General features: G+C 47.4%; 1 protein-coding gene across 2 annotated transcripts in view; it reads left to right on the top strand.

Moving 5' to 3' along the window:
• Osbpl3 (oxysterol binding protein like 3) overlaps window positions 1-13,025 on the top strand; it is a 173,615-nt gene that overhangs the window by 141,605 nt on the left and 18,985 nt on the right. For both annotated transcript variants that reach the window (XM_013353566.2, XM_013353567.2), the window contains 3 exons: window positions 142-235; window positions 3,852-4,102; window positions 7,142-7,279. In XM_013353566.2, coding sequence (XP_013209020.1) covers window positions 142-235; window positions 3,852-4,102; window positions 7,142-7,279 — 483 coding nt within the window. The remainder of the gene's footprint in view (window positions 1-141; window positions 236-3,851; window positions 4,103-7,141; window positions 7,280-13,025) is intronic.

Consider the following 13,025-nt stretch of genomic DNA (forward strand, 5'->3'; position numbering starts at 1 on the left):
GTCTCATGAAAATAATGCCCCAAGTGATTTCTGTGGATTTGTAATGTGAGACATATGCTTGGTCATTTGGAGTGGGTTTCTTGAAAGGCTGACTCTCTCACTCTCTCTCTCTCTCATTGTGTTATCTCTTCTTTCCCACAGATTTCTGATGACGATTCCTATGCCAGTGACATAAGTGACAATCTGTCCTTGGACAACCTTAGTAATGATTTAGACAATGAAAGACAGACCTTGGGTAAGTGTTACATTACAGGATCTCTGGAAGCCTGTGACTGTATGTGCGTGTGTGAATGAGTGAGTATGTGTGTGTTCGTGTGTATGTGAATGAGTGAGTGTGTGTGTGTTTGTGTGTATGTGAATGAGTGAATGAGTGAGTGTGTGTGTGTGTGTTCGTGTGTATGTGAATGAGTGAATGAGTGAGTGTGTGTGTGTTCGTGTGTATGTGAATGAGTGTGTGTGTGTTTGTGTGTATGTGAATGAGTGAGTGTGTGTGTGTTCGTGTGTATGTGAATGAGTGAGTGTGTGTGTGTGTTCGTGTGTATGTGAATGAGTGAATGAGTGAGTGTGTGTGTGTTCGTGTGTATGTGAATGAGTGAGTGTGTGTGTGCGCGCGCTTGCTCGTGAATGAGTGAGTATGTTTGTGTGTAGGGCTCATGCCAACTTTAGGCGTCATTTTTCTGGTGTTGTCCACCTTACTTTTTGATACAGAATCTCTCAGTGGCACTGGAGGCTTTCCAGTTAGGCTAGGCTTGCTGCCTGATTGCCCAGGGATCCTCCTGTCTCTGCCTTCCAAGCACTGAGATTACAACTGTGCACCACCATGCCTGATTTTTTTTTTTTAAACAATGTGTCCATTGTGTAGCCAAGCATTTTCTCTGTAAGTGTAATGTAGGATATGGTGTTCTTCTTCAGGTACTGGGTACTGTTGTAGTTTAAGGGTTCAATAGGGCATGTGTAACTGAAAAGTCTAAGTGATAGTTAGCTTCAGATTGCTCGGAAGAATATACTCCTGCTCCTCTCAGGGCATCCTAAGATACTCTTTCTTATTGCTTAACCCTAAGAAAGAAAATGATGACCAAAAAAGGTATTTCAGGAACTGGCAAGAAGGTTCAGTGGGTAAAGGTGCTTGATACCAAGCTTAGCAATCGGAGTTTGATTCTTGGAACCCACAAAATAGGAAAGGACTGACACCCACAAGTTGTTGTCTGTACACACACACACACACACACCCTCACACTGTGGCACATGACTGCCAAATAAATAAATAAATAAATAAATAAATAAATAACATGACTTACAGAGAAAGGCATTTGATGATGTGAGTCTGAACTGTGGGGTCCCGAGACTATGGCACACTACTCCTAGCTTGTGACTTCAGGAAGCAGCACGGTCAGGTTAGGGGAATGCTCGTGGAGTGAGTCCATCAGGTCCATGGTCTTCTGCACAGGTCCCTTAACATCAGACACTCCCAGTCTTCATGTTTGGTTACTCCCCACTGAATACTCAGAGCACCATCAACCACCCATTGTCATATCTACACAGAGGACAGGACCATGCCAATCCCTTTATTTCAGGGTCTCAGCTCAGCAAATGTTTCTGAGCTGTGCAGATGGGTTATCTAAACACCTCAGAGTCGCTGCTCTCAGGGCTCCAGAGCCAGGTGGGTGACCCCACCATCTACAAAGCCTCTATTCAGCATCACCCTCTGGAAGGAAGAGCCTTCGTGTACCCTAAAACCCAGTGAGTTAGGAGTAGAAGGTCACAGATAGGAATGCAAGTTGTTTTCTAGAAAAACAGAATGAAAAGGAAAATGAAGAAACATCACTTGCCCCCTTGGTGAGCAGTGAGCGGGATGAGCACTCAAATGGTGCTCTAGCTACAGAGGAGGAAGATGACACGTGCTGAGGCCCCTCCCCCATCTCCTGGAGGTTTTGGGGGATGGAATCAGGGAAGCACAGGGTAAACAGGGTACAGAGGTCAAGTTGGGAAGAAATGATTGATCCAGGACATAGACTGCAGTTAGGCTGCATCAACAGCAGCTGAGATGGGCATGGAGGTGGTCGGGCTGCATCTCTCTATCTTGGCTTAGTCTGTGGCTGAGATGACCACAGAGGTGGTTGGGCTGCTCCTCTGGCTTAGTCCATGACTGAGATGACCACGGAGGTGGTTGGGCTGCTCCTCTGGCTTAGTCAGTGGCTGAGATGACCACGGAGGTGATCGGGCTGCTTCTCTAGCCTATCGCGTTGCTGTCTAGCTCAAACATAGCACATACTTGGGCAGAACTTCCTTCATCTGAACTTGAGTACCAGAAACAGATGTTCCCAGTTCTCGGTAGACTTTCTCTGATGGTGACAGGGTTTCTAGACATCTTGAAAAGACACCTGCAGAAATAACCTTCATATCCTACAACTCAGTTTCCCTACTGAGGAGAAAAGAGGTGAACCCCACTCTGTCTGTGGGTGTAGCTCAGTTGGAAGAGTGTTTACTCGGCATGTGTGAAGTCCTGGATTCTATATCCAGCACCACATATGGTGTAGGGGGCCCTTCTGCTTGTGTGTTGCTTTCATTGGTTAATGAATAAAGAAACTGCCTTGGCCTAGTTGATAGGGCAGAACTTAGGTAGGCGGTGTTTTTGTGTTGCTTTCATTGGTAAATGAATAAAGAAACTGCCTTGGCCTAGTTGATAGGGCAGAACTTAGGTAGGCAGGAAAGATGGAACTGGATTCTGGGAGGAAGAAAGCAGAGTCAGAGGGAGAGACATCATGGAGCCGCCAGAGACAAACATGGTGAATCTTTCCTGGTAAGCCACTGCCACATGGTGATATACAGACTAATAGAAATGGGTTAAATCAAAATGTGAAGAGTTAGCCAATAAGAGGCTAGATATAATGGGCCAAGCAGTGATTTAATTAATACAATTTTTGTGTGGTTATTTTGGGGCTAAGCTAGCCGGTCATCCAGGAAGAACAAGCGGCTCCCCTCCTTGCAACATATGTAAAGTGAGGCATGATGGTGATCTCCTGTAATCCCAGGATTAGGGAAGTAGAGGCAGCAGGGTCAGAAATTCGAGGGCATCCTTGGCTGCAACGAGAGTTCAAGTCCAGCCTGTTGGCTATGTGAGACTCTATCGGGCAAGAAAATGAAAATGAAAACAGCCAAACCACCACTCTCCAGCTATTGCACTAGAACCCCCAGAGCACATGGCAGACCCTTGGTGTTCAGGGCACTTCTCACCAGTTTCTCTTCTTTAAAAAAAAAAAAAGCGCAGGTCACGTGGAGGACCTGTTGCTGTGCTGAAGAAGTAGCTGAGACCATGAGCTGTAGGGAATCCTTGAGCCCCAGCTCTATTCCTTGTTGGTTATGTGTGCTGGCCCCTCCTCTCTGCCTTACTTTCTTCATCTATAAAATGGGGATAATAACACTGATTACTTCAAGTCGTATCCTACAGAGGAGGAAGAAGAAGAATTCCAACATCACAGAGTGAAAAGCAGAGTGCGTACAAGCCACCAGGAGGGTGACTGTGGTAGCCACCTTTCTTCAAAAGAGGGTTGCCATCTTTCTTCAAAATGTTAGACAAGTATATTCTCAGTTTGCAGTTTAGGGCATGGGTTATTTAACAGTGCCGAGATTGGCGCATAAGCACGTGCTCCCTTATTGAGGTACACTCTGCCCCTGAGCTTTGGTATTTAATTGCTCAAAATTCTCTTGCGAGTTTCAAGCTTTCCTTCCTATACTGCGTAACTGAGCGGAAGAGTGAGTACTTGCTTGGGAAGGTTCTACTCCTGGATTACTCCGCATGGTGAAACACAAGCAAAAGCTTCTTGGAGTCAACCAGAGTTCTTTCCTTCCAGGTTCTGTTCTCGAAAGTGGAGGGGAAGCCAGGTCCAAAAGGCGGACCTGCCTGCCGGCGCAGGGCCCCAACACCAGTAGTGTCAGCTTGTGGAGCATCCTGCGCAACAACATCGGGAAGGATCTGTCCAAGGTGGCCATGCCAGTGGAGCTGAATGAGCCACTGAATACCCTGCAGCGGCTCTGCGAGGAGCTGGAGTACAGCGAGCTGCTGGACAAGGCTGCGCGCATGCCCAGTGCCCTGGAGAGGATGGTGAGGACCCACTCCCTGGCTTTGTTCTTCTGAGGCATTCTGAGGCCAGGGGCCGAAAGTCCAGGCTCATTTTAATTTAGAGGTGGTCATTTCTCAGAAGATAGTCCTTGCCTTCCCGTGTGCAGTTACCACACGGAAGGAGGGGAAGCTGGTGCCAGGGGGCTGGTGGCTCTGCTGTTTTTGTGCTTGCTCTACTCTGGAAGCTTCCATCTGATGGTTCTCAGAGGCTTGGCTGGAAAACATGGCTTTAGGCTGTCTGTGTTTATTTTTACTACCCTGGGTGGACAGAATTTAATTTCTTGAGCTCTTTCTCTCATCCCGAGTAAATTTCCCTTGAGAATATTTTTGTTTATTTCTGGAATTGTCCCATTCGCTCCTACGTTTTTGGAAAATATCATTCACAGAGAGTGATTTTACACCATTACACCAGAAAATGACACCCCCCCCCAACCACCACCTTTTGCTCTCTCTTATAGAGTTATTTAAATAAGCAACTTGGTTGGTAAAACTCTTAAATATTTGTTGTGGAAACTGTTCTTCTGGCTTCCTCGAATGTGCGCTGGTGATCAGTCAAGCCCTTGCCTGTGTGGGGAGCCGGGGCTTCAGTGCTGAGTTCTCTTGGTATTTGCTGCCTGGCTAAACTGGAGAGGAGCGTGCCTTTGGGCTTCGCGGAACTAGCCGCCAACACCCCCACTCCTCTCTCCCCCCAGTCAACCCACCTCTGTGACAGAGGATGCAGACCCCTTTAAACTCCATCCAGCCTGCAGTTCTCAGGCTCAGTGAAGCTTCTTGGCAGTGGTGATTTGGAAATGAATGGGAACCTCAGCTCCTGGCTGAAAGAGACAGCCCCTTGTGCTGCCTGAACTCTGGGGCCCTCTCAGCAAAGAGATTTTCTCCCTTTGATGCTTATGATCATATGATTATAAATGCAAAAAAAAACACCAGCTGAGATTTTGCCCTTTTTGTTGAATTTCCCCAGAGAGTGCCTGCTGGAGACAGGGAGGCAGGAAGCTTCTAAATCTAGAGGTAAAAGTCAGCATTTATGGTGCTTTGCCTCAAAGAGAACGATTCACTTTGAACATGAAAATATTCTCTTTTGGGAGCTTTGGTTTTTTGAAACAAGGTTTCTCTGTGTATCTTTTGAGCCTGTCCTAGAACTTGCTCTGTAGACCAGGCTGGCCTTGAACTCACAGAGATCTGCCTGCCTCTGCCTCCTAAGTGCTGGGATTAGAGGCATGCACCACCACCACCCAGCAGATTCCCAGAACCCATATGGTGACTTGCAGTTATCCATAACTCCAAATCCAGGGATCCACCGTCATCTTCTGGCCTCCTGGGCACTGGCTGCACATGGTGCACACATACATGCCCACAAAACAGCCACATGCAAAATAATATAATTTTTTAAAAGAAGGGAAGAAAATATTCTTAAATGTGTTTCATTTCTGTAGTAATTTATAACCCTTAAGATATTCACCAATTGATCCCAGTAATTGATCTAGAACAGGTTTTTTAGGGAAAGCACAGCAGTATACAACAGTAATCCCAATACTGGGGAAGCAGAGGCAGGAGAATCGGTACATGTTGGGGACCGACTGGATGTATCCCAAGTTTCAGGAATGCAGTATGTCTTGGAGAGGTCCGGTTAGTAATGTATTTGCCGGGCAAAGACAAAGACAAGGACCTGGGTTTGATCCCTAGCACCCGTGTAACAGCTGGTGCAGCGGGAAACCCTTAGCGCTGAAGGGCAGGTGGATTATTAGAGCTTGCTGGCCAGATGCTATCACCAAATCAGTGAGCTCCATGTCTGGTGAGAGACCCTGCCTCAAAAACTATGGTGGGGGGGGCTGGAGAGATGGCTCAGAGGTTAAGAGCACTGCCTGCTCTTCCAAAGGTCCTGAGTTCAATTCCCAGCAACCACATTGTGGCTCACAACCATCTGTATGGGGTCTGGTGCCCTCTTCTGGCCTGCAAGCCTACACACAGACAGAATATTGTATACATAATAAATAAATAAATATTTAAAAAAAAACTATGGTGGGGAGCAACCGAGGAAGATATCTGACATTATATCTCTCATTCCTGTGAACATGCTTACACACATGTACTTGACACACAAACACACAGTTATAGATGACACTTATTTAAGTGTAGCAAACATCATAGGATGTTCAGAGAAAAACGTTGAAACTGTTCCTATCTGGTATTAAAAAAAATCTCCGCTTTACTACTTTCATATAACTTTGAGGGGGCAAATAAAATTCAGACAAGAGATTCTGTTTCCGTTGAGGCTCTGAAGGAGACTCTGAAGAACATGCTGGAATCTACATGGTGAAGTTCAGAAGAGGATTTTACTAAACCCATGTGTGTAGTTTATTCTCCCTCCCCTCCCCTCCTCCCTCTCCCTCCTCTTCCCTTCTCCCTCCTCCCTTGCCTTCTCACACCCTCCTCCCTTGTCTCCTCCCCTTTCCCCCCTCCCACAGCTTCCTCCCCACCGTGCCTCTTGGGTTTTCCTCCCAGGAAGGCAGAACTTCCAAGTGCTCTAGCCTCTTGCTCTGTTGCTTCTCAGAGTACAACGATAACTCCCATTTCCTTTGGAAAATGTGAGTTCAAGTTTCCAGGTTTCTATGATAACAATCAATGACTAGTTAAGGGTGTTGTGCACATTTCTGAACTGGAGGGGGCATTTTACTTCCCTATACTCTTTTGCCATCTGCCCTGAGACCCCAATATTGCGATTTCCAGCACTGCCCAGCTGCATGGAGAGGATTCAGCATCGACTGTGTGGGGTGAAGTTTATCACTTCATTCCAATCATGCCTGCCAGATTTCAGACACCCGGAGAAACCGGCAGTTTAAGCTGCTTGATTTGTCTCTGGGCCCAAATGAACATTACTTAAACCTGCAATTGTAAACCCAAGTTGGTTGTTTTAAACCAAAGACATAGTGTTGTCTTTCTGAAATAAACAATAGGTTTTACTTCTCACGACACATTTCTTGGTGACACAGAAGTAAGCTAGTTCTTCCCTTCTGCTCGCAGGTATACGTGGCAGCCTTCGCCATCTCTGCCTATGCATCCAGCTACTTCCGAGCAGGCAGCAAGCCATTTAACCCGGTCCTTGGAGAAACGTATGAATGCATCCGACGTGATAAGGGCTTCCAGTTTTTTGCCGAGCAGGTGATGTGCGCCCTTTGTTGAGAGAATCGCTTGTGCCTGCTATTAAATGTGCTTTTGAAATATTTATTTCCCTCCTTTCACTGGCTTCAAAAGGACTGAGATAATTACAGACTTGGCAACATAAAGCCAGGATATGTTTTCTCTCCGTGGAAGCCGAGCTAGCACCCACACCACCCTGGCCTCCCTAATTCTGAGCACCTGCCTGGCTACAGGCAGCGGCAGAGGCAGCGTTCATTCTCCTTCAGATCATTAGCAAAAGGAAGTGCCAAGGTCCAAGCCTCTGCCCAGAGTGTGACTTAGAGAAAAAGTGTGCCCAAGCAGTTGTCACCACTATTCTGGAGCCCGACTGCCCCTCTGAGTGGGCGTTGCCATATCAATGCAATGGTCTAGATTTTTGCTTAAGAGAAATCACTTGTGGGTGTGTGTTTGTTATTCAGAACAACGATGTATGTCTCTCTCTTTTTAATGTTTACTATGTGCCTATGGCTCAGACCCTGCAGTGGAGTGGGGAGGCAATGGGGATAGACAAGAGTCCTATCTAATGAATGAACATGTTGTCCTTGTGTGACCTAAGAACCATTAGATCCTTCCACACAAGGTAGCATGGAAGGGTCAGGAGCCAAGCGGCTCGCATTTGAAGCGCAGCTCTGTTTCCCACAGGCTGTAGAGCTCAGGGCAAGTGGAGGTGAGGCCATCATTTGTGTCTTCTGTGGTTCTAGAGCAGGGTCTGATCATGAAGTATGACTGTTCAGTGTGCATTGAGGGATGAAAAGCCCATGTGTTTGCCAACGTGGAGCACCCCTTCGGCTAAAATAGATTCTGCGCCTTTAGAACGACGCAAACCGCCCTCCAGGAGACTCTAGCCATCATTGCTTTGATAGATTTCTCTCCCCACTCCTAGAAAACAGAGGATAAAGAGGGAATGTGGGTTGCTAAATATTCGTTCCCTTCTGGTTATTTTTGTCAATGGATTTGCATCATGGGGTCTGGGAGAGAAGACGTAGTGAACTTGGCTTTTCTTTTCTGCGGTGCCCCTCCCTCCACCTTCTGTCTTTCTGTCTCTTTGAGACAGGATATTACTACACATCCAGTTTGGCCTCAAACACACATTCTTCTTTCCTCAGCCTCCCCAGTAAAGGAATTACAGATTCACCATCACCACACCCAGCTCCCCAGAAGCTGGGGACTGTGGTGATTTTTACAAAGCTGTATAGTATACCTGCCTGCCACCTAACTGTTCAAAGGTCTCAGGCAGAGAATTCAAGGCCAATCTTGGCTTCCTAGAAAGATCTAGACCAGCTTAGGCCGTGTAGTGAGATTTTATCTCAAAAACAGACAACACAAAAGCCAAAACCCAGAACAATGGTGTTCCCTGGAACTTTGAGGAAAATGAATATCCAAAAGCCCCCAAGCATATTGCCAGTGGCTTCCCAGGTGAAAACGAAAGGTAATTATTACTTAATATGGGGAGATGGGAGCTAAATCGGTAGTTATGGGATCCAGTAATCTGTCTGACTCAAATTCAGCTGGGTTATTTAAATACTGAATCTAAAGTGGAATGAGAATAAATGAAGACATGATTTGGTTGCCATGGTGTTAGATGCACTTTTGTGGGGGAAAAGAAAAAAGAAGAAAATGAAGGCCTGAAATAGCCCCAAACTTCAGCTGGCAATCGGAGCAGAACGAAGAACTCTCAGGGGAGAGTGGCATGAGCTGTGGAAAGGTGAATGGCAGTCCTTGGGGTCCTGAAGGGGTGGCGCCAGTCACAGTGTCTGCAGTACATCTACTGGGGGACTCAGATCAGAGGACCAGGGCCAAAGGGCAGGTGCTCACGCACCCAGAGAGATCACCAGAGAGCTCCAGAGAACTTAGTCTTTGGCTCCATGAATCGGATCCCAAAGTAAAAAGCAAAAAACGCATCTGGCCGTTTCCTGCAGCATCAAACGTGCCTTCTGTTTGCTCAGTGTGTGTGTGTGTGTGTGTGTGTGTGTGTGACTTGCATGAGTGACTTAAGTCCCTGGAGCCCTTGTTTTCATCCAATGGGAGTGGCAGTGCTTGGCTGGCAGGCTGTAGGAAGGCATAAATGAAAGGGTGCTGTGACGATAATGCCCTTACACCAAAGAGTGCGTGGTTAATGGTTATTGCCCTTATATTTAGAGAGGACTTTAAAATGCCTTTAAATGAAGTGTGGAGAGTAGTTAAAGAGGAGCCATAAGAGCCCAGGAAATCCAATAAGATACATGTGTCTCTGCTAGCACCTGAGGCTGAGTGCCTCCAGTGACGCAGAGTGAGTCCTCAGGCTGCCGCCTGCCGCGCAGATTTGCTGTCATTATGACCACTGGTTCTGATGGTAATGGAGACAGAGCATCTGTCTGGGTTTTAGCCTTATGACTCAAATTGCTTTTAGTGCTTGAAGAAAAACTGAGTGTCTCGGAACAGAACAGGGATGCCACCGCTCTGTGCCGTTACTGCGACTGACGTGGGTTTCCCCACTAGCAGGTTACTTGGGAAGCAGGATTATGATCTCAGGAGAATGTGAATGTGTCTGTCATCATGCACACACGCACACACACGCACGCATGCACGCATACACACACACACACACACACACACGCACACACCCTTTCTTTCTGCCCTCATTCACCCTTACCAGATGACGCACTCTGTGAAGCCCCTACCATAGCATATCTAAGGAGCAGCATCCGTTTCCTTTTATGTTCATACCTGCTTGTGTGACTTTTCTGCTTCTGGTCCAGGACAACAGTCTGTCCCACGGAAGTAGCATGAGGTTGCACTTGTCCAGTGTGTGCAGTTGACAAGCTTTTAGAATTTGTGTGTGTGTGGTGGGGGGTCTATGTTTTATGTTTTCCTGTGCCTCTCTATAAGTACAGGTAACTGAAGGACCACAGTAATGAACTGAGTAGGGGAGCCCTAATTTAAGATCTCTCTCCCTCTCCCTCCCTCCCTTCCTCTCTCTCCCTCTCCCTCCCTTCCTCTCTCTCCCTCTCCCTCCCTTCCTCTCTCTCCCTCTCCCTCCCTTCCTCTCTCTCCCTCTCCCTCCCTTCCTCTCTCTCCCTCTCCCTCCCTTCCTCTCTCTCCCTCTCCCTCTTCCTCTCTCTCCCTCTCTCCCTTCTTCTCTCCCCCTTCCTCTCTCTCCCTCTCCCCCTTCCTCTGTCTCTGTCTCTGTCTCTCTCTCTCTGCATACATGCATGTGTATGTAATTTTATCCTAAAATAGACATGGACTGAAGTCCTATGTATCTCCAGGCTAAAGGCCGAAGACAGTTTCCTCCTCCTCCTCCTAACTTTGCTAGCCAACCACCTATTACGGGCAGAATGGTGGGTCTCCTTCCTCCAGCCCTGTGACCCAGTTAGTAGTGCCGGGCATGTGGCTGTTCATGTCGGTGAGTCCCAGGAAGTGAAGTGATTGCTGCTCCAGAGTTCAACTAGACCAAAGCATCTTTCTCCGTATTATCGCTCATGGGAAGAGACATGATGACATGTTGCAGAAGCGACTCCTGTGATGAGAAGCCATTTCTTGTCACATTATCCTCATCCCCATTGACTGGTAGTTTTGCTTAGCACCTTCTGCCTCCAGAAGGTGTGATCACACTTGATCTCTAGATTGCCCAGAGTGGCAAGCCACCAAAGGTTAGCTACCGCAAAGAGACCCGGGCCCAAATGAGCAAGCCTTCCTACATCCCAGAACCCATTCATTGCTCTCCACTGCGCTGTCCCTGCACTCTTCTGGGGTCATGTTTAAAGTTTAGGTACTAGGCTCAGAGATACCAGAATTGCTGACCATGGATGGGAGAATAGCCTTTGTCTATATTGTTCAGGGCATGGGACCACAAAAAACAAAAGAAAACGAAACAACAACAAAAACAGCAACAACAACCCCCCTCCACACCACACTTACCTCAATAGGAGTAAGATAGAGTTTATTCTGGAACCAAATATGAGAGACCATGTCTCAGAAACAGATTTCGGCTATCCCAAATTCCATATTCCAACAGGGTAGTTTGGCAGCAACAGAGCAAAGCAAGTCATAAGCAAATTTGTTAGGTAAAGGGGTGGGGCCAATTCCCTTGCTCTTGGGCCCTTGGCTCCAGCTCAACCATGTTGACAGCACCAGGGCCAGCTCCACTGCCCAGGCAAGGTTCTCTCTCTCTCTCTCTCTCTCTCTCTCTCTCTCTCTCTGTAGGGGGCATGGGGCTAGGGTCAACTCTCCTGTTCTCATGCCCTCACAACTGGCTCACCTGCATCCAGGCAGGGTTAGCTGTGATGTGTTGTAGCTGGTAAGGGGCAGGGCTAGCTAGTTCTCTGATTCCCATGACCCCAGTGCCAGCCTTCTTGCCGGTACTTCTTTTGGGTCTGTCTAAAGGCAGTTGGCTGAACACTGTTAATCAGCTGTGGTGGTTTTAAAAGAGCACACCTGCATTCCTATAAAATGTGTGCATACTTCCTGATATCACAAGATCCCTCTAGTTCTTATGGATGGTACGCCGCTCCATTTTATTGACTTGCATTAATTACAGAGTAGGCTCGTGATGTTTGTATGCAGTAGTTTGGTTTGGTATTTCTACTTGGGGGTCCCATACACGTATCAAGTTCTTGATGGTGGCTGTATTGCTCCCTCCCACATTCCATGGGTCCTCGCCCACTCCAGTGGGACATGTCAGGTAGGTAGAGAACTGTGATTGGAGAAGGGGGGTGGCCTTATTCCAGTTCAACCATATGCAACCCTATGATTTAAAATTCAGCTAGACTATTCTGAGAGCGCTCTCATGGGAGGAAGGAGGGGGATAGAGGGCTTTGTGCTCCAAAGCATTGCCCAGTAGTTGGGCTTTCAAAGCCCTTGACAAAGAGAAGCAGGCGGTTGCTTTGATTATAGGAGTTGCGGCCTGAAGATAGTGAAAATTTCTCTCCAAAACTGCAGAAAAAAGCAGGGGCCTTGTCACGTCAGACAGCACATGGGGAACTAAGACACATCAAGCGACAGCAGCGTCCCACCTCCTGTTTCCCATAGCTGGGATTTCAGTTCATTGAGTAATCTGAAGGTGTGGATACTATTTCTGTCTTTCTCCACTTTCCTGGCTCCACAGCCTGTCAGTTAAGGCTGTGGGCAGGATGCCTGGGAATCCATCAGCCCAGCAAGCTCTGCACAGGGGGTGGTTTACAAAGCAGGATTCTCAGCATGGGTGAGCCCAGGGCAGGCGAGTGAGTGACTGTGGGCTTGTCATTGTCTGTTCCCTCCCCCCATCCCTTCTTACACACCTGCTCGGTCCAGATAGAAGTCCTGAGTGGTTAATGTGATGTGTCTGAGAACAGTCAGCTACTTGACACTTTGTTCCTGAAGTCTACACACCACCGATACTCAGTTTTGCTTTGCTGATTTCTCTCCATGCTGTGGTTTGGGAAACTGGACCTATCTGGTTTCAGCCTCCACACTGTTCATAGGAAAGACCTTGATTAGACCCTCCGAATAGAAGATAACCTCTGCTAAGAGCCATTGAAATCAGAGGAATTTCTGGATGTACAGCGCCAGCATGGCTGGTTTTCCCATGAGTACTGATCTGTGAGAACAGCACAGGGTCCTGAGTGCCACTGAGGTAAAAAGATGGAACACAGCCTCCATTTAGTACTGAGCGGCTTGATTGGTGGGTAAAACAAGCAATGGCGCCCCCCAGTGGCAGCCTCCGTTTCAAGGCTCATCCTTTCTAGGATATAATTATTTACTCGTTCAA

The sequence above is a fragment of the Microtus ochrogaster genome, unplaced genomic scaffold (assembly GCF_000317375.1).
Source record: "Microtus ochrogaster isolate Prairie Vole_2 unplaced genomic scaffold, MicOch1.0 UNK11, whole genome shotgun sequence".
NCBI lineage: Eukaryota > Metazoa > Chordata > Mammalia > Rodentia > Cricetidae > Microtus > Microtus ochrogaster.